The sequence below is a fragment of the Gobius niger genome, assembly GCF_951799975.1.
Source record: "Gobius niger genome assembly, chromosome: 8".
NCBI lineage: Eukaryota > Metazoa > Chordata > Actinopteri > Gobiiformes > Gobiidae > Gobius > Gobius niger.
The window spans coordinates 36,914,256-36,935,886 of record NC_136859.1 but is presented as its reverse complement, the minus strand read 5'-3'; the positions used below and the strand labels follow the sequence as shown (position 1 = coordinate 36,935,886).

Genomic DNA, 21,631 nt, shown 5'->3' with positions numbered 1-21,631 from the left:
TAAAACAAATTCAGTTGAGTTTTTTGTGTGTGTGTGGGTCGGATACACAGTGGCCACTCAATAATGCATATTTGACCTTGTAGTGACCCAGCGGCTGTATGAGTGGTCAGCATGGCACCTTTAGTTTCCATCCCAGTGGTCTCTACAACGCTCCAGGATCAATTGTTTTGTAGGTTTCCTGGTCAGTAGTGAAAACCTTCCAAACAATTGATCCTGGAGCGTTGTAGAGACCACTGGGATGGAAAGTAAAGGCGCTGTCATACAGCCACTGGGTCACTACACGGTCCAATACACACAAATATCAACTGTTTTTCTACATTCAGAGTTGCATAATGCACCTTAAATGAAAATGAAACAACAGAAATGATATCGTTGAGCTTCCTCTTTCATTTCAAGAATCGTTTTCCCCCCTCTTTCCTGAAAAGGACAAAACATACCTCGCCATACTTCTATTCCTGTCTTCCTGTTTATTTGTGGAGATGGAACGTTTAATTCAAACCGGGTCTGGGATTCAACGGCGAACTAAAATGTGCACATTAGTAGGAACAGGCTAAAGGTTTTTTTCTGTGGTTTCTATGCATGTAATATTTCCATCACTCTGTAGCGATGGCCGGTCCCACGGGAGGAAACGTGATCCGCGACCACTGCAGTACGCACAGTGATTAAAGCAGAAGGAAAACAACAGACTGAAAACTCCATGCCTTTAGATGGAGTTTATGAAATTATTCAGACGAGCAGAATTAGAAACTAGAGGAGAAAAGCAGTTAAAAGACGAACTATGAACGCGGCTGATGCTAGGCTAAAGTGGCTAATGCTCATGCTGTGAAATATTACAATAATATGATTTGCCTGTTTCTAGAGGTTATCTGTATCAAAGTAAATTGACTTGAGTTGTTCTTTGTTGAGAAAGAATTACTTTTGGCGCCAAAGTACAAAGTATAAAGCTGGTTGTGTGTTGTGTCCCGCCTCATTGAACTTCAAAATCCCATTCTTTCCATATACTTAAAGCCACACCGCGTAGAATTTTACCCAGTAAATGAAACTGAAATACAACCATTTTTTTTATGACAGATATTTTCATCATAGAAAAATACCTCATAAATGTTCAAACAAACATTTATGAGGCCCACCCCTGCAAAGATATGACTGTAAACTTTACTGGGAGTGGGTACGTCTCCAGCTCGTCTCCATGGAGATGTGACGAAAGGCAGTAGAATTTGAGATTTAAACAGGTTCGTTTCTCATCCAAATCCATTCTTTTATTACACACTGCAGTAACAGCATTTTCTGTGTCACTAGGAGCATGTTTTGTTTTGCCGCAATAGTATAGTTCCAAATGTTGCGCAGTGTACCTTAAAGGGGCTGGAAGCAAGTTCGCCATTTTATACTCACTACTGCCACCTCAGGCCATATGTGTAACTGCACCTTCTATATTAAGCTCATGCATGACGGCAATTCGGGCCGAAGTGACACATTTTTGAGTGACCGTACAGGATTTTAGAGGCAGTTGTGGTGAACAGGTCTGAGCTCATTCTACACATTAGGACATGGCTGGAACATGTAGGGGGAGGAAAATACTTAATTTTAACATTTTTAAACTCCTTATAGTCCCTTTAAAAAAAAAAAAAAAAAAAAAAAAGATAATACGAGTTTAAAAGTAGGGCTGGGTACCGTTAAAGTTACTCAAGTTACTTCTGGCATTGGAAAAATAAAAGCAGGAAACCCCCCCAAAAAAAACCTTTTTGATGCTGTCGGTCCAGGGACATTAAAGGAAGTGAATTGGTTGTTTCAGCTGAAATAAATGACACAAATGTAAAATAAATAATCTTTTATGGAACAAATGAACATTATTGTTCTGTTTCCTGCTTCGGGACGACATATATTTGAGTATAATTATTGAAAAAAAGTATCATGAGGTCGTCTGGAACGCGATGGTGAACACACAGTTTTGGGGGTGACAGTGGGGCAGGTGGTAGAGCACACTGTCATTGTGTCCTTGGGCAAGACACTTCACCTGCCCCGCCTCCAGTGTTAAAACTTTAGAAACCAAAGAGTGACGGTATAAAAGCATTTCACAATCGCCTTCATGCACTGCGGTCAGTAAATTATATCACAGAGCCTCTGCCGTGCTTTGAAAAGTCATACTTAAAGGAACAGGCCACGGTTTGTCCATGCTGAGGTATGTTCTTACCTGAGCTTAGACGAGTTGATCCGTACCTGTCTGGTCTTTGTGCCCGTGGAAGAGCGTGGTCGCTTCTAACTTCTCCCCCAGTTTGGAGCTATAGGAACACATTGGGAGCGGCCCAATGCTAAAAACATCTTTGGTCCTTTTTCCATGACTGCGGGCGCGCACAAAGACCAGACAGGTACGCATCAACTCGTCTAAGCTCAGGTAAGAACATATGGATAAACCGTGGCCTGTTCCTTTGAATATTTAAATTCTTCCAAAAGTCTATGCTGATTTTCAATGGGATTTTCACCAGGACGCACTCTCCACAACACAAATTTAAACTCAAAGGTATTTAATAAAACTCTAGGTCCATGAGGCTCGTTGATGTGGCAAGCATGGCGGCCATCTTGTGACTTTCCAGCGAGGCTAAAGGCCTATTCATACTCCACAAGACCCAGAGCTGCGAGAACAAAATTACGTCATTTTGTTCTCGCAGCTCCTGTTCGGCAGGTCTTGCTGACATCAGCTCAGAAGAACTATTTCGGCAAGGCTGCGAGAACTCTGGCTGTGATTGGCTGGATTTATAGTGGGCGGGGTTATTTTGGCGGAAGCGGGAAGTGAGAATCCAATGTTTACGTCCTAACACCGGTGCGGAAAATGGAGACTGATACATTTTATAATAGTTTGAACTCAAATGGCTCGTTTTATTTCGGTCATTCCTTGTTTGTTTTGGCTGCGTAAAAATGGGGCGTGGCAGTTCGGCAGCAGCACGTCTTGTGGAGTATGAAATGTCAGAGCCCAGACGAACTTTGTTCTCGTTCTTTTTGCCTCAAAAACAAGAACAAAGTCCTCGCGTCTCGTGGAGTATGAAGACGCCTTAATCCTTATGTCACCAATGCAAAACCAGAAGCAACATTTTCATTGATCCAAAGCAAGAAACAAAATTGACAAGAAACCTTTGAGATGGCATCATTGTGATATCATACAAAAGCACAAGCTTTTTACTTTTGAAAACTTTGTAAATTTTAGTATACTGAAATTGACTTTTAAATGTCTGAACAACTGTGTGTCACCTCTGTTCTCTGGCCTCATGGTGAGGTGTCAGGGCTCTCTCAGACCTTCCACCAGAGCCTCAGTTAATGGGGATTGTGTGCTCCCAAAATTTAAAAAATCTTTTGGACAGTCGTGCTTCTCCTTCAGAGGCGACACTGTGGAACTCTCTCCCTACGGCGCTGAAACTGCAGACGAACGTTACCATCTTCACCAGAGGCTTAAACAGTGGCTCAGATCGGCCCAAAGGTGTTCACATGTGTAAAATGTGCCATATCTAGTTTAATAATCTGTTTTATTGTAACTGTGTTTAATAATGTGTTTTATCTTTGAAACCTAAAAGCCCCCTATGGACAGGTGTTGAAAATTAGCACATGTGCTATAACACTTTAAACAATGCATCTGGTTCGTCCAATGTAATTGCTATGTCCATATTATATAAATAAATAAATGAAATGAAAAAAAGCAGAATGTTTTCTCCATTCCCAGGGTTCAGTGTTAGCATTCACTGTATCACTGTCCCATGTTCAACACACACTGGTCATGTAGTGTTCGAAAGTACAGAAATACTATACTACTATATAACTACTATATTTGATATAAATAGAAGTGGAGCTAAAGTCTGTATCTCCAATAAAACCGGAATAACATTTGAAAAACTGCAAAAAAGACCAGATCTGACAAAAGGTCTGTCACAAAGATAAAAGAGTCATGAAATAACAGTGTCAAGGAAATAAGTGATGTTTCCATTTGATGACACTGCACTGGATTAGAAGGGCCGGTCACATTCCTGTGTCCTATAGAGTTATATTATATAAGAGCTTTGTTTAATCCGTGTTGTACTTTCTAACATGTTTACCAAAACATTCACAATATCAGGCTTATAAAACACACAACACCAAAGCCGCTCGAAACTATTTCCAGTTTGCAAATCGTTCATATTTACTCATCTTGCACTTCCTCTTTTCATTTCAAGAATCCTATTCCCCCCTTCTTTCCTGATTGATTTTAACTAGCCCCATCATGTGTCACGCTTAAATCCTTCCCCCGGGACCTTTTCATTCACGCCAAACTTTATGACCTAGATTCGGCGGCGCGCGGGGAATTTTTCCCCATTTATCAGCTTTTTAATATATCCCCTGACTCCATGTAAGCGCAGATAGCATAAACAGGCTCTCTCCTCACCCGCCTCACCCCCCCTCACCCCCCTCACCCCCCTCACCCCGCTCTCCTCTCGCAGATTGGCCCGTTATAGTGGTAGTCAGTCGCGGGACGAGGTGAACGAGAAAAAAAAAATCAAAATATATAAAAAAATGCTATCTGTGCCAACTGCGATAAGCCCCGTGTTTGAAAAGCGGCAGACCTGGGGGACTGGTTTGCAGAGGGAGGTGGGGGGGTCGGTTATTATGGGCATGTATGGGTCTCCCCCCCCCCCCCCAACCAGCCAACACGCCGCGTCTTTAATGGAAGCAGAAGAGTCGGCGACGGCGACGGGTCCCGGACATTAGAATAGAGACGGGGAGAGAGTGTGTGTCGCTATTGATTTACCTGAAAGCCGCAGCTGTTGGTGGGGGAGGAGGGGGAGGAGGGGGGGGGGGGGGGGGGGCTGTGGGGGCGGGCACTCGGAGTTTACAAACTTCCAGGAATCCAGACTAGATGAGCTGGCTGTCACGCTCCTTTTTTGTAGCGTCCACTGCTCCTCAACATCCAACCAGAGCCACACAGACATGAACTGATAATGTACACACACGGTTATTCAAAGTACTTCACAGTTGCATAAAATTACAGGAAAGCAGATGAAATCAATCCATAAAACTCCATAAAGTGACAGTAAAAAGTGCGAGTGCAGAGTAAAAAGTAAAAAGAAGTGGATTTGAACGTTGTCAGAGGTGAGGCCTGTCTCACGTCCTCATGGAGACTGTTCCAGGTTTTAGCTTTAGCCTCATCGTGTTTAGTCCTGACTCTGGGAGCCACCAGGAGACCCCTCCCTGAGATGGTTCATACGGCTCTAGCATGTCAGAGGTGGACTTTGGCGCTAAACCATGAAAACAGTGCAGAGACCGGAGCGCTGGACTAATATGGTCGAGCAGGTCGTTACAGTCGTCTGTAAGAAATGCATGGATAAGTCTCTCTAAGTCTGGTTTGGCACTGTTCCTCTGGTCTTAGTGATGTTTTTCAGATGGTAAAAAGCTGCTGATGTTATTGCTTTGGCTGTTTAAGTTCAGGTCCATGATCATTTCGAGATTTTCAAACCTGATTCTTCAGTTTTGCGACCACAGAGTACGGTGTGAATGAATAATGACGACAGTGTGGCGCTTTGAGTCACCACAATAATGGCTTAATATATGATAATAATAATCATATTAACTGTCTGTTTCTTTTTTTTATTATTATTATTATTTTTTTAATTTAAGGTAGTGCAAACAATACAAAAACGTAGACAAGTCCACTGACGTGTAATAACCATAAATTCTATACAACAACAAAAGAAGGCACAAGTTAGAAGTGCTACCTTAAATTCTATTTACATGTGTATGCGTGTGTGCGTGTGTGTGTGTGTGTGTGTGTGCATGTGTGTGCGTGTGTGCATGTGTGTGCGTGCCTGTATGAAATGCTAAGTGCGACTTGGATATGTTTATAGGGGAAACACAAGAGAAGGAGAGTTTTGGCAGTATAGAAAGGAGCAGAAAAATACTACTACTAATAATAATAGTAATAGTCATACAACTAGAATATATAATAGTAAAATCAATCAAATAGAAGACATTTCTCTTCAATTATACAATGCTTATAATTTAATTTAATTTATTTATTAATCATTTTTACTTATATAAGTTCAATACCCTTTTTGAAGTGGATGTAAGACCAGGGGCTTAAACTCTGCTGCTGCCCGACCCTGGGGAGGCAGCTCGCAGAGCAAGGACTACTCCATCACCTCAGAGCAACCCACTGACCAGATGAGGAGAGGGTCTGCTCACTGTTTCTTGTGATAAAAGGACAAAATAGTTTTTTAAATTGTGCTGGAGTAGTTTTCTCTCCCACCAGCAGGAGGCATTGTAGTTGTTTTGCGTGTTATGTTTACTGTTACCAGCATTAGAGTTAGTAAACAGCACAGCAGAATCCACTTCTGACCCCGTGATCTTGGTCCATCCTTCTTTGTTGTCTTACAGAAAGCTTTGCTCGTGAGTATTTAATGTTGAACATGAGTCTAGAAGACAATATTTGTTATTATTATTATTATTATTTGTGAACATTTATGCTAAAAATGATTATATTTGATAGTTTTCAGTTTTGATTAATGTCAGCCAGATTTTTCATATAAATGTGACCAATATATAAGAATACAGTCTAACTCCTGTTTATTTGTTTCTGTTTGTAGTTTCACTCTGTCGGTAATTGAGGGATACGTCGATTAAAGGACAACACACCTGTCAGTTGTGGAGGAGTTTATCTATCGGCATAGCAGTGTCCGAGTCTAGCAGCGAGGGCAGAATATAAATACTCTCCAAACAAAGCCTGATGTGCTCAACTCACTCATTTGAAGTCACTGTAAATTTTCTGCAAAACCTTCTGTAATGAGGTGAAAACTGCAGTAAATGTGAGCTCAGTTTTAAGGGTCCTGATGTTTGGAAAAGCCCGCCCCCTCCATTGGGCCCTGTCATGTGGCTGGTTCAATGTACTTCCTATAACTTATTATCCAGATAATAGCCCTGTTTCCTCATAAGTAATGCTAATGTGGTGGTCCAGGTGCTGGGTCAGGCCGTCATGTGAGGGGCCACAGACCCCTCAGTCCCGGGGCTCCTCTGTAATGGCCCCCCTGTGGACCACCTCATTATCTCTGCACCGTTTAAAGCCGTGGCGTCACACCCGCAGCCCTGCAGGGGGCCTCTGGACAAACGCAGCACAAGACTTTATTGTACTGCTTACATCTGTAGGGTGAAAGTGTCTGTCCTTCAGTGGATATATATCTATGTAAACTGGGGATCTTCATGCTATGACAGGATTTCCCCAGGGAATTAGAAAGTATAAAATCCATCGAATGAATTGCACTAACAGTAAAGGATTCCACCAGGCATTAAATCTGTTTGTGTATGTATCCCCATTGATAATCTGTGGGATGTGCTGGAGAAGGCTTTGCCCAGTCGTCACACTCTCCCATCATCAATACAAGAAATGAGAAATTCATTCACTCAAAAAGAAGATTGGTCTTTTTGGGGGTTTGGCCAATTTTCCCTCTGTCTGATGGTTTTGTTTTAAAAGCCTTTGGGTGAGGAGTTTCTGAAGAATCTAAAATCTCGCTAAAAGCCATCATTTACATCAGAGCTTTGACTTGAACAATAATGAAGCCATGTGAGAGCAGCTCAGACTGTTTATCGGATGGTCAGATGGGGCTGGTTGGGTAAATGATGTGTCTGTGTTTTTAGGATCATATACATTTGAAGCAGTACTAAGGAACTTGTTTACCTTAATAAATCCTTTCCGTAGGCCCTCTGGAGTAATACAAATGTTAATGGTATGATCGGGGGTTCTCTCATCTCCCCTGGTGTCTCTGACCAGAAAACCACAAGCGCAACTTGGACTCGGAGACACTATACACACTAATGGAATCGCAAAGAAGAAGCTAACAGGCTAACGGAAAAAGCTAACTCCGGGCTAGCACCACTTAAACAGTATTTACAGCCACGTTTGAGTGAAAAAAAAAGATCTCCATTGTGTAACTGGATGTACAATATCCCTCTGTGCCTTTTCTGTCAGTGTAGGATTTACTCTCACAGACAATTAAGTTAGTTGAGTTAGTTAGTCGAGTACAAAATCGCAACATGCTACGACACCTGCAGTGACGCTTATGGCCTCTAGGGGCATGAGTTACTTAATACTGCTTTGATATGGGCCACATGATAGGGACAAATGGAAGGGCAGGGATTTCCAAACATTTAAGCCTCAACCCACTGTTCATACAAGGTACTGCAGGTATCAAACAGCGCCACAGAAAGAATGTTTTTTTCATTCCATTTGAGTTTGGAGGCCTGGAGTAACTTTCTTTAGTACTGGCATGGACCTGCCAGTACTAAAGAAAGTTACTTCAGCTCAAAGAAATGATAAAAAATACAATTTGTGTTTAAGTACTGTTACAGTACTGGTATCCAAGTAGTTCATGGTACCCAGCCTTAGCTCTGATCCCACTTTGTGAAGCACTGCTTTAGGGGGCAGTTTATTAGACATTTATTTTACGTTATTTGCTGTTTTGAAGATATGCAACAGCAAATATACAATAAAAAAATGGGACAAAAATGAAGAAAAAAGTGGACGAGATAACCACTAATCCAATGATCACACATTTATCAGAAGCTCCATTGAACATCAATCCCTTCTTTCTCCCACAGTTTCGATATGAAACTCCATCAGAGAGTCTTCCTGGTCTTATTTATGCTTCTCCCCCAAAGGCGCTGCATATTTCACCCGTACAATACTTTAAAAGCTCTCTAGTGCGCCATTTCTCTCCGACTTCGCCCCAGTTCATCACATCCAGGTGCTGACTTCCCCCTTTATGTAAAATATGCCGTCACCGCTGACATTTTGACTTTTATTATCCGCGTTATCAACTGAAACATGATAAAAACCGCGCCTGAATCGGACTCTGTGTGTAATGTGGCCATAACTCAGCGGAGAGCCGGACGCTCGGAGAGAGGCGGGCCATTTTCGGGGGAGATTTTTCTATTGTGTGCCGCGTTATGTAGGCAGTAATAGGGCCGATAAATAGTGGTCGCCCCCTGGATGTCGCTCCATCCATCAGAGCTAAGAAGGCTTCAGTTTGGAGCGCAGCGAAGGAGAGAATCATGATAAGACTTTAGGAGATGGAGCGTACAATATGTCAACAATATTGGCCCCGGCGTGAAGAGAGACGCTGCAGAAATGCTAAAGCTGTGATCAGTGACGTGCTCTGAGGTCTGAGACACACACCCCAACAGAAAGTCAACCAAACTGCAGGAAGATCTCACTTTCTGTCACACAAACATCTGCAACACACAAACATCTGCAACACACAAACATCTGCAACACACAAACATCTGCAAAGGAGATGCAAAAAAAGTGTAATGTTTGAAGAATGTCAGGCAGCAAACGAGCGCATGTTTGTGGGCGGAGCCTCAAAGGCCACGACGTCACGGAGTGAAGCGCTAACAACTTAATTTTCATAAAGAAATGAGTAAACCGTGTATTTATTAGTAAAAAGACGATCAAACTTACAAGTTCACTGTTAGAAGTCCAGCTAACCCACCGCTGCAAAACAAATCCACATGGTCCAAAGAGCGATCGATAGTTTTCCTCTTCCTCTAAGGTGAACTCTTCATCCCCGTGTGTGTCTTGATCCTCTGAGGCTCCCGCGTGTTTCTGTTTTGCTTTTAAGACGGGTTAACGCAGCTTTGTAGCAGATTTTACACGTAAAATCACCAGGTCCTTATGCTGCTGCATGTATCATCCGTGCTTCCTGTTTGTTTGGGCCGAGTGTTTCCCTGGGATTAACCTGACAGGCACTACAGCATTGCACTGTCCATATTTATTCTTGCCTGTCCTGCCAAACTACATGCTTTTTCATAGATATTTCACAGACACATAGTCTGGGAGCAGCATGGTCTCAACGATTTCCCCGTGGGCGTGATTGACAGACGGCATCAACCAATCAGAGCAACGCTAGATACGTCGCAGTAACAAGTGTCTTTTTTTTAATGATTTAAAACACACGAAAGAGCAGAAGAAAACATCGTCACTCGCCGCGCACGCCATCTCTATTGTTTGGGTCGAGTGTGGTGACGGCTTCCGCCTCTTGGAGGAATGAAGTCCCGCCTCTCGGCGCGTGATTGGACCGATGTGGGTAAAATGGTGAAATGATCGGCTGCGAGGAGCTGTCCAGACGGTTCTTCTTTTGAACAGAAAGGAGGAGTGTCTGGCAGGCCAGGCACTGGACTGGCCAATTCTCCTCCATTAAAACGCACCACGCGATTATCGTGATCAACCTTAAAATCTTGATTAGATTAAAATTAGATTTATTTCCCAGCCCTACATTGAAATAACAACTGCATTTTTCATTAGAAAGCACATTTTGGTGGAGCAGGAGAACCATGGTGTGGGGCTGTTCTGTCGCCTCAGGGCCTGGACAACCTGATATCATCAATAGAAAAATTCATTCACAAGTTTATTAAGACATTAAACCTGAGACATTCACAACCGTGTGGAATAAGTAAGTGAACCCCTGTATTAAACATCTGCTGATCCTTCTTTTGCAGCAATAACTGCTTTTCTGTAGTTGCAGACGCTCTTTACAAAACTGCTGCAGTTCAGTGAGATTCAGGGGGTGTACTTACTTATTCCGCGCTCTCCTGTGAATGTTTACATGTTATTGCCAATAAAAATCTGATCAAATGTAAATGTTCTCCTCGCGGTTCTCTTGTAAACCAGCCCATAGAGAAAATAATTTAAGCCACGAGTCTTCATCTATGTCCAAATTCAGTCTCAGACTCTCACTTTTGTCGTACATCGGAGCGATGTACGATTGGCACTTTCGGGAGAATCTAAAATAAGTCTGTACAACATTGCACTGCTCAGATATTCACTCGCTCAAACCACTTCTTAAAGTGATACAAGGCTGTACTTCCCGTTTACGTCTGTAATGTTGTTTTGTATTGTATACTTTTTACATGGATAAATAGACATCATTTGTGTCGAGGTAATGCTTTGATGCAGGATATTATATCTGAGGAAGAAACTCGTAATGCGGGTAAACAAACCTGTCTTACTAGAGGAACAATCTCTAATTATTACTATAGCTTAAATGTGGACATCAATATATTGTTTTGAATCGATGTTGCCCTAATTAAAATTTGATTACACAGGTTCAAAACTTTCCAAACTCCGACATGTCGATTCACTCGGGACTAGACTCACCTGAGGAGTTTGCAGAATTATCCTAAAGGTACAAATTGGGGGAATTTCTACCTTCCAGATTACTGACATGGTCAGAGGTGTTTTCATCAAAGGCCATATACTGAAGAGTATCAAACATGGAGGGCCGCAGATGGGTGGTCAGTGCCGTCAAATATTCAACTGCGGACATTTAAGAGAGGTTTAACCATTTCCCTCCCCTTAATTTATGCTTGGAACCTTAAAGGAACAGGCCACCGTTTTTCCACACTGAGATAAGTTCTTACCTGAGCTTAGACGAGTTGATGTGTACCTGTCTGGTCCGGTGACCTGTTCCTTTAATACCAGCTCTGTCTGTCTGGCTATTAAGTGTTTGTTTCTTGAGGCTTTCATCATGTGGAATTGTTAAACGTGTCATCTCTGCTGTCGTGTGCCAATTCGAGAAGAAGCCCTAGGGACACCAAAAATTGGAGTGCGGGCCGCATTTGGCCCCCCCAGGCCACACTTTGGGCCCCTGCCCTAGGTCAGACTATTTCTTTAATTGTAGATATTTCCAAAATGCTGATTTATCAACAAATCAAATTGTGCTTTGAGATCTTCTTGGTAAGATTTAAATATTTTATCCTCAACCAGAAGTTCAAGTCTTAAAAAAAAAGACATTTTAAATTCTAAAAATGTCAGTTGTTTCCCTTCATTAGGTCGATAATAATCATAAAGCAGTGATATTTTCTCTCTCTGTACACTGCATTCCAAATTATTATGCAAATTGTATTTTTGTGTCAAAAAGGTAAAAAAAAAATGTTTTAATGAAACTCATGGATGGTATCGTGTCTCAGGGCTTTATGAATCACTGACATTAATCTCAGAGGCCTGGGATGATTAGTTTTCAGGTTAAGCCCAGTTAAGGGAAAAACTACTGAAAAAGGGTGTTCCACTTTATCATGCAGATCATCATTTTCAAGCAATATGGGAAAGAAAAGGGATCTCTGCTGATGAAAAGCGTGAAATAGTTGAATGCCTTGGTCTAGGTATGAAAACCTTCGATATTTCATGAAAGATTAAGTGTAATCATCGTACTGATAAGAGATTTGGGGATGATTCAGAGCACACTCGGGTTTGTGCAGATAAAGGCACAATATGGACAGTTTCTGCCAGACAAACACATCAGATTAAGAGAACAGCTGCTACAAAGCAGCATACAGGTATTTGAAGCTGCTGGTGCCTCTGGCGTCTCCCGAACATGAAGGTGTAGGACCCTCCAGAGGCTGCAGTTGTGCATAAACCTTCTATCCGGCCTCCCCTAAACGGTTAATTGAAGCTGATGAACAGAAACGGCTGCAGTGGCTCAGAAATACATGAAGACTCATTTTCAAACAGTCTTGTTCACTGATGAGGCCGTGTGACCCTGGATGGTCAGATGGATGGAGTAGTGGATGGTTGGCCAGAATCATGGTGAGAGAGCTGGTCGGCCCCTTTAGGCCCTTTTAGGCTCCCTGAAGGTGTGAAAATGACCTTTGAAAAATATGTGGAGTTTCTGACTGACCACTGTCTTCTATGCTACAAAATGAAGAGCCGTGTTTTCCCGAACAAAATCCTTCATCTTGACAACGCAGCATGTCCTGCTGTAAAGAAAACCTCTGCATCACTGGCTGCTATGGGCATAAAAGGAGAGAAACACATGATGTGAACCCCCTCCTCCCCTGACCTCAACCCTGTTGAGAACCTTTGGAGCATCAACAAAAAACACTTCTATGAGGGTGGGAGGCAGTTTTCATCCAAACAGCAGCTCTGGGAGGCTATTCTAACATCCTGCAAAGAAATCCAAACAGAAACTGTCCAAAAACTCACAAGTTTAATGGATTTAAGAGTTGTGAAGGTGCTCAAAGAAGGGCTCCTATGGTGAAATATGACTTGACCTGTTACAAATTCAACAAATTACCATTTTCAGTTAATTTCAACCACATTTAAATGATCCTCTCCCAGTTAAGGACTTGAAAATTATGCTGACTCTCATTTGAGTTGACAATTTAGAAAATCTTAGAAAAATGTCATTTGCATAATAATTTGGAACACAGTGTAAACATGAATCATGGTGACATTCCTCCTCACAATGACAGCATCCAGGTTTGATTTCTTGAAAAGTCTGTGGCACATTCCGCCCCCCCTGTCCCCGCTGTTATATAGTGCCGCATTAATACCATAGCGCGGTGCAGCAGTATATAACACATCGTCATATAGTCTGTCCGAAGGCGCAGCAGCTTTCTCTTTGTCCTCGCTGAAAGAGAGGTGAGCGCCGCTCTAAATGTCCACCTCTGCGCGCTCGCATTCATCATCCGCTGCTCTTCAAAACAACTGGAGGCCATCTTTCCAGAGCCCTGCCCGCGCCGTACTCCCCGCACCCATCCATCCCTCCCGAAACCCCCGCTCCCTCCACCGGCCGGGCGCAAAGTTCAGCCGCACGCTTCACGGGCGCGCGCCGACGACCGCACAATGTCGCGGGTTGAACTTTTTTTTGTTGTCAATGAGAACAGAGCTTATTTTCGCCGTTATCGATCGCGGCCCAATGTAAACGCTGGAGCCGGGACAGGATAAATCGCCTGTCTCTTTCGTGAAGGGGGTGGGAGTGTCATGGCCGACCTCCCTCTCACCCCCTCCTTCGTCGATGGCGGTGCGGGGAGGCGGGGGGGGGGGGGATGCGGGTGGGCTGAGTGAATCATCAATCAAGTGTTGGGGGCTACATCGGGCAGGTAAACGCCAGCCAGGAGAGACTTTTTATCTTTATCTTGGCATTTCACACACCACTAGGGCCGCCGCCGTGGACATTAGGTAAACCAACAGCAGCAGGGGGGGGGAGTGTGTAGGGGGGGTGCTGTCTGGTCCTGGGGGAGGATGGGAGGGATGGCATGTACACATAGAAAACACAGGGATCGGAGAGGCAGAACCCCGACTATTGCTTTGCTGGAAAACATCTCTGGATCATAAATAGAAGCATTTCAGGGCGTTTTAAACAAGTCAGTTCTCAAATAGACTGTCATCGCCTGTCAAGCAACACAATTGCAGCAGGTAGGCATTATCGTTCTTTACGTTAATGAAAATGGCCCTGGGGCCTCCTCTGCTCTGGGGGTCACGTCTCAAAATGATATAAACGATTGTTATTGAAAGTATTTCAAAGTATCAGTGAGTAATGGAGGACGACAGGGTGGAGGCTTGTCTCCACTCTTGTTCAGTAAACTGTTTGATGACCTGTCTGTGAAGCTTCATGAATGTAATACTGGGGGTCTTGCTGGTGATGTCCTGTGTAACAACAATCAGATGCACGCAGATGACTTAGTGACGCTTTTGAATATCTCATTTTATGGTGATGCATTTGATATTAAGTACAATGCTCTAAAAAGTCACATAATGATTGTTAAAACAAAAGAGGATCAGAAGGTGATTTGCCCAGACTTTTATGTCTGTGGAAATGTTCCTCAGGCTAAAGATGAGGTCAAATATCTCGGACACTATATCACAAGTGATCTCTGGGACGATGAAGACTTTAGGCAGAGGTGTAAACTATATGGGCAGGCTAACGTATTGGCCCAGAAGTTTCACATGTGCTCCCTCAATGTCAAAATTGTATTGTTTAAAAGTTTCTGCTCGCCTCCGTATGCAGTGCACCTCTGGCGCAGCTACACAAAGGAGAGCATTTGAGTGTGGAAACCCGGCCAAAGTCTGACGGGACCAGGCCCACCTTAATGTACCCATTGAGTCTGGAGCTTAAACAGAATTGTAGACTCCCACCTCTGCGCAAACCCTAACCTATAACCCTAACCCTAAATCCCACAAAAACCCTAACCCTGCTACATGTATCCCTCTGGGCCAGGCAGGGCGGGCCTACTCCAGGTACACACATAGGAGCGCAGTACAATCATCACATTATATATTACATATTAATATAATATTACATATATTATTCTGATAGGCCCTTGACTATGGTAAGTCCCCCCCTGGGCTCCAGCCCCTGCTAGCCCATTGGATAAGGTGGCTAAGGACCCATCGGATCCCGTCAGACTTCGGTCGGACTTGGACAAATATTTAGAGCTTATCTTCGGGCTCGGATCAGACTCAGAAACATCAGATTCCACATTCTCCATGTTCCACTCCGCCCCAAGCTCCACAGGAAAGACATCGGCAACAATATCCGGATTTTCAAAGTAAAAGACCCCCTGAGCGGACTTTGTTTTAACGAAAATGTCACTATATTATATAACCTTGACATTTCCCTCTGTAGCAGTTTGTTAATCACAAACACAATCACATGACTCGATAAAGCTACTGTTGCTCTCATTCACATAACATTTTTCCTGCTCCTCTCTCCCTCGCGCAGGAGGGAAAAAAACCTCTGATAATGAAAGAGAAGCGTTGAGCTTTAACGCCATCTCTGTAACCGGAGTTAACAGCTCGCCTGCCCTGAATAACTGTTTATTATTTTAGTTTTATTCCTCAAACTCGTTGCTTTGTGCGTTCTCACTTCGAGGAGGACTGAGGAGGAGTCAGTGTCGCTGAGGAGCGGAGTGCTGCTGAGCGAACAGGAATCCTAAGACTTTCCACACAAACAATATCCTACCGTGTCATTAGTAGGCTTATGAAAATATTGTGATTTTAATTGCGTCGGACGAGGGCCGGTTTCTGACAAAACAATAGCCCGATCCACATTCTAAAGAGCATGCAGGCTCTGATGGCGGCATGCAACGGCTCTATGAGAATGCTATTGAAAGCACTGAGGCACAGCTGTGCAAGTGAGGTGTTCGGCATAAGGCATTGTATCTGTATAGTCCTTAATCAGACTAACTGTATCCCTGACTATGTTTTTTTTTTTACTTTTATTACCAGTATTTTAGGGTGAAACTCCAAGGTAACTTTAGTAGGTGTGATCCCCACCACTTTTAATCAAAAACTGTAGTGTAGCAGCTGAGAGAAATAACATTTATCTGGGAGATGTTTGTCTAGTCTCTGAATCATCCAAGAGTTTTCAATTGTAACAAGAATTCTTAAAAAACTAAACTTTTGACGTTTAGTCATGAAGACACTCTTCTCCAGACAGCTTCTTCAGTGCTTCACTAATATTATGGCCAAACTCAGTCGCAACATTTCCAGTTCTAGAATGTCTACAAATGTCCTGTTGTGTACTGACTTCTCTCGTGTGTTTTCGCAGGTCATCAGCGCTGACTCTGGAAGCTCCCACTTGCGAGAAAGCCCCAAGTCCAAAGTGAAGAGCTACTGGACTGACAGCACCAGCAGCAAGAGTCTATCCATCAGCCGCCTGCTCTCCCAAAACCTCTACGGCAAGGAAAACTTCACCTCCATCGACCTGGATTACGACTATCCGGAACCCTTCTCCAAGCAGGAGCACTGGAACTGGCTTTACAACACCTCGGGCTCCCCCCGCGACCCGCGGTCCCGGACCAAGCGGAGGCCCATCGTCAAAACCGGCAAGTTCAAGAAGATGTTCGGCTGGGGAGACTTCCACTCCAACATCAAGACCGTCAAGCTCAACCTCCTCATCACCGGCAAAATCGTGGACCACGGCAACGGGACTTTCAGCGTGTACTTCCGCCACAACTCCACCGGGCAGGGCAACGTCTCCGTGGGGCTGGTGCCTCCCACCAAAGCTGTGGAGTTCCAAGTCCAGCCTCATCAGCAGTTCCACCACCCAGGCCACCACCATCAACACCCGCAGCAGCCGCAGCAGCAGCAGACCACCCTGGAGACCAAAGAGACCAAGCTGTTCAACTGCCGGGTGGAGTACGAGAAGGTGGAGAAGGGAACGCGGACGTCCCTGTGCGCCCACGACCCGTCGCAGAGCTGCCCGCAGGAGCAGACGCAGAGCCACGTCTCCTGGCTGTGCTCCAAGCCCTTCAAGGTCATCTGCATCTTCATAACGTTCCACAGCACCGACTACAAGCTGGTTCAGAAGGTGTGTCCGGACTACAACTACCACAGCGACACGCCCTACCTGCCCACGGGCTGATCGCACCGCACGGGGATCAGCCGGGACAGAAGAAGGCCGCGAGGGTCAAGCAGAGCCATGTTTTTAACAACAAAAAAGAAGAAATAAACTGGACTCTTGAACAATGAACAAACAGCGTGCTCCTCCGAAAAGACTCAGGAGTTTCCTTTGGAGCGATGAGACGAACACTACTAGAGTTGCAACTATAGATTTAAGAATGGAGATGTGGTATTGGGAGCCATGTTGGGAAGGTCCGATTCAGGTCGATGCTGTTTCGTTTTGGTGTCAGGGATCAAGGTCTGTGTTGAAATATGCTCTTGACTCGCAATCTAATATGTCTTATTACATGAGTAGTTACTAGTTTTTGAATCCAACCCGACGAAAGGAAAATCAAAGCAGATCAGTGGCTCTGTCCAGCAAGTATCCAAGGTTTGAAAGGACAGATGTTTGTGAGAAGTACCTCTTCAATATGTTCCCAACACCATCACGAAGCACAGGAACAGGAGATCAGGGACCTGGTGGGGCATAGACCACATGGGCCACTTGTCTATAGAGAGTCTTGTCTTTCAAAGCAAGCGTCAGTGTCAGGTTCATCAGTTGAATTTGTCCAGTAAATCAAATCCTATAAACTGTGACCACTTGCTTTATATTTACTAATTTTATTTCAGTGGGTGGCATTATTTTTCAGTTTATATTTTTACAAAAGTAACTCAAAATGTAGCTCAGTCACATTTTTGGAACACATTATTACAAACATATTACATTTTTAAAACTGTAACTCCTAAAATAGAATACATCACAATTTGAAAGTAACTTGCCCAACACTGAATGAAAGGATATTTATTCATGGAGCTTACATTCTACCTTTCTTCAGCAAGTCAAAGGCAAAACAATACACTTTTATTTTGGCCCAAGAAAAACAACTTGAGAACTCCTGGTGTAAGCCCTATCAAGAGCCGACTGATCTGACGGTGCATAATGTGACTTTTTATGTGGAAAAGGTTTATATTTGTGCGCATTTGACCTTTCAGTGACCCATTGGTTGTATGGGTGGTTAACAGGGCAGCTTTGCTTTCTGTCCGAGAGGTGAGATGAAGAACAGGCAGCAGTCTGGATGTCTTATACAGGGGAAGTTTATTTACCATCGGTGCGGGACCCGGAGACATGAACTCGAGACTAGTCCTACCATTCAAGTCTGTCCATGCTTCCACAGAAAAGGGATGAATAGCAAACATTCAGTGGCTGAGAGTCTGAGCACCACAGTCAAGGCTATGAGATAGTACCACTGGACAGCTGGACCCAGTATGATAAATAGTGATTTATTGTTATCCTCTAACACTTGTGTGAGTGGCCTCACGACGCTCCAGGATCAGTTGTTTTTAAGGGTTTATGGTAGGTTTTCACGGCTGATATAACTGTATCCATGGTTGTCTGGACTTTCCATCCAGAAAACCTACCAGAAACCGTAAAAAAACTGAAATACATCTTGAAGCACTGCCTCTGGGTCAGTTGAAAGGTCATCTCTGCACTAATATAAACTCTGCTCATGAGGGTTTCACTTACTGAACTTCATTGATAAATCCATGTCACGGTTGTTGTAACTTCATCAAAGTAAACTTCAGCCGTTCATGTTTGAAAGACGGGAACAGAAACGGATGACGAATCATGTTCAAACATCCCCACGGCCTCCCCAACATGGCTGCTCCACAGGGACATACCTTCTCCCTCCTGTATCTACGGCTGCAACGCTAACACTATATGCATAACCGCTCGCACTGGAACGACGGGGATCTGCTGATTGTATTTATGTAAATATTGTAACCAGAAAACAAAGCCCATCTCTTCTTCCGCTAATTGACTTGTTTACTCTGACGAAGCGTTTCCGTCTCCATCATGCGTCCTGTCTGCCGCTCGTAATCACCGCAAACACGTCCCGGGAGAGCGGGCGCGGTCTGTCAGCCCGCGTTAGGCCCGGTCACGGCACACGTCCGGCTGCCGCGGCGGGGTGACTCTGCCCGTGTGTCGGCGCAGTCCGCGGACACGCCCACGTTACAGCAGCTGTCAAAGAGGATCTGCATCACGTCTGCACTGTCACCGGCGAGGTGAGGAGATGAGGATGTGCACTCAAAATAATCATAGGTTTCAATGACATGAACTCTGAATACAGCTGAGGGTAACCGTGTCCAGGGCGTCCCAGGCCTCCATGTCTGTTACAGCACCGGTCAAAAGTTTTAGGTATCGGCGTCTGTTTGTTTTCAACACGATCTCCGTTGTGTCAAATCTTCTAAGATGAAACTATGAATCGGATTATGCAAGAAATCTCTTCATTCAAGTTTTTTTTAGGTCATTTCTTCCTCATAATGATCATTCTTTTTCCAGTGAAATAACTTTAAATATGTTTTATATTTTGAATTCTCTTTTTTCACGGCATGTTCTCAGTGAGCTTCAAAAGGTCCTTGTGAAGCTCACTGAGAAACGGTCAGAAAGTGTGCAAAGCAGTATCAAAGCAAGAAGAATTTATTTCCCCTTTTTCCATATGTGTGTTCATTCATAAATGCATTCCGTTACAAAATACAAATACACATAACAGCTTTTTGCAAAATGTTCATTAACAAACTGAAAGCTGGAATCAGATTACAGTCAGGACTGACCAGTATCATGTCATAAACCTCAGAAATGTGAGACAAAAGTGAATTTATCGACTACTCAGAGCTGTGAGGGAGATCTTTTTCATTAGTGTGTATTGGGGCTGCCGGGTCAGAGCAGCGAAAGTTGCAAGTGTGGTTTTGTGGACAGAGATACCGGGGGGAGATGAAAGACCCCCAATCATCCCAATTAACACTTGTATTACCCTCAGAGGGACTACAGAAAGGATTTATTAAGGTAAAAAAGTTACTTAGTTCTGCTTTAATAAGCTGGTTATTAGTAACAAAATCTGTAAAAAATGTTTTTGGTGATTTCCTGAAAAACCCACAAAAAATATCACGAAATAAACATAGGAAAAGGTATAGTTTAGTCTAGATCCAAAAGCCGTTAAAGGAACAGGCCACCGTTCTTCCATACTGAGATATGTTCTCATGAGCTTAGACGAGTTGATGTGTACCTGTCTGGTCTTTGTGCCTGTGGAAGAGCGTGGTTGCTTCTAACTTCACCCCCGTTTGGAGCTATAGGAATATGCTGCGAGAGGCCAAATGCTAACAACATCTTTGGTCTTTGTGCATGACTGAGCGCACACACAAAGACCAGACAGGTACGTATCAACTCGTCTACTCTCAGATAAAAACATATCTCAGTGTGGAAAACCGTGGCCTGTTCCTTTAAGGGAGAAAACAGACAAACAAAATCTCAACACTGACCACTGCAAGAATAAACTATGTTTAAACCTACGAGTCTCGCTTTAAATGTCTGTCAGCTGTTTTCATTTCATTTTTAACACTATTGACGAAAAATATTTACAGGAATTTTTCATTTCCATATCTCCATTAGACTATCAGTGGGACATTGATGAAGTCTCAATGACCTCACATTAAATTTCTAGTTGTATCCTTTTTTCAGCAAAAAGGTGGATGTGGTGAATAAATGGCAAACTAGAGATCTCTAATGCTAGTCTGTAAATGTTCTGTTATGTATTCGCTGCTGATGAATTCAAACATAATTTTAAAATCTTCATCCAGGGGACAGTGCACCCGGTCAGACCTGAAGAGCTCATTTCATTTCCGAGTGGCTTCACTCTGATGAGCTACACTGCTTCAGCGCACCATGCTTCAGACAGTGCTTGGTCCAATGATGTCACCTGAGCCTCAAACAATGGCTACGTTTACATGGAGACCGAAAATCTGATCATAATGGGATTCCTGGATCTCTCAGATTATGCATCCATTAAATACATTTCTAATTTGTTTGTGGACAAAGTACAATGCGTTTCCAACAGTCCAGTGGTCTAGGCTGATGCACATATCCATCCTCAGTGTTGGGAGTTTGAGTCCCAGCTCGGATTATTCAGGGCAGGGGTGTCCAAACTTTTTGTCTCCGAGGGCCAAAATGAAAAAGTGCCAGTGGGTTGTGGGACATGCTTTATTAAAACAAAAGTTAACCATGGCAATGTCCTAGTTTTAGTTGAACAAAATCAACAATTGTAGCAACATAGTGCAAAATGTAAACAACACAGTTTTACTGTAGCCGACCTACAGTGACTTTACCTCATTCATTTGTTAACTTAAAGAATATGCCATTTTAGATCATTTGGAAAGTGTCAGTTCAGCATAAATTCTTTCATAAGTCAATTTTGAACATGTACCGTTGTTCATATCAACATCCTTTGCAATAAAGGTTGGAAAACTGGGAATTTTGATGCTACAACGCTCTGTGATAAACAGCCAAGACGCCACAACAGTGTTTCCTTAACTTTGCGAAAGGAGTGAAACAGCGCCCCCAATTTGACGCTGGTGGCCAAAAGTGTACTGCATCCATATTTACCATTGAGAATGAATGGGAGAGAGTTG

The 21,631-nt window shown here is 43.5% G+C and overlaps 1 protein-coding gene across 1 annotated transcript in view; it reads left to right on the top strand.

Moving 5' to 3' along the window:
• Positions 1-17,545, top strand: part of LOC306967294 (neurexophilin-1) — a 50,920-nt gene extending 33,375 nt beyond the window's left edge. Inside the window, exon 2 of the mRNA XM_079562271.1 lies at positions 16,335-17,545. Within this exon, the coding sequence (XP_079418397.1) occupies positions 16,335-17,150 (816 nt within the window). The 3' untranslated portion in view covers positions 17,151-17,545. The remainder of the gene's footprint in view (positions 1-16,334) is intronic.
• The last annotated feature ends 4,086 nt before the right edge of the window (positions 17,546-21,631 follow it).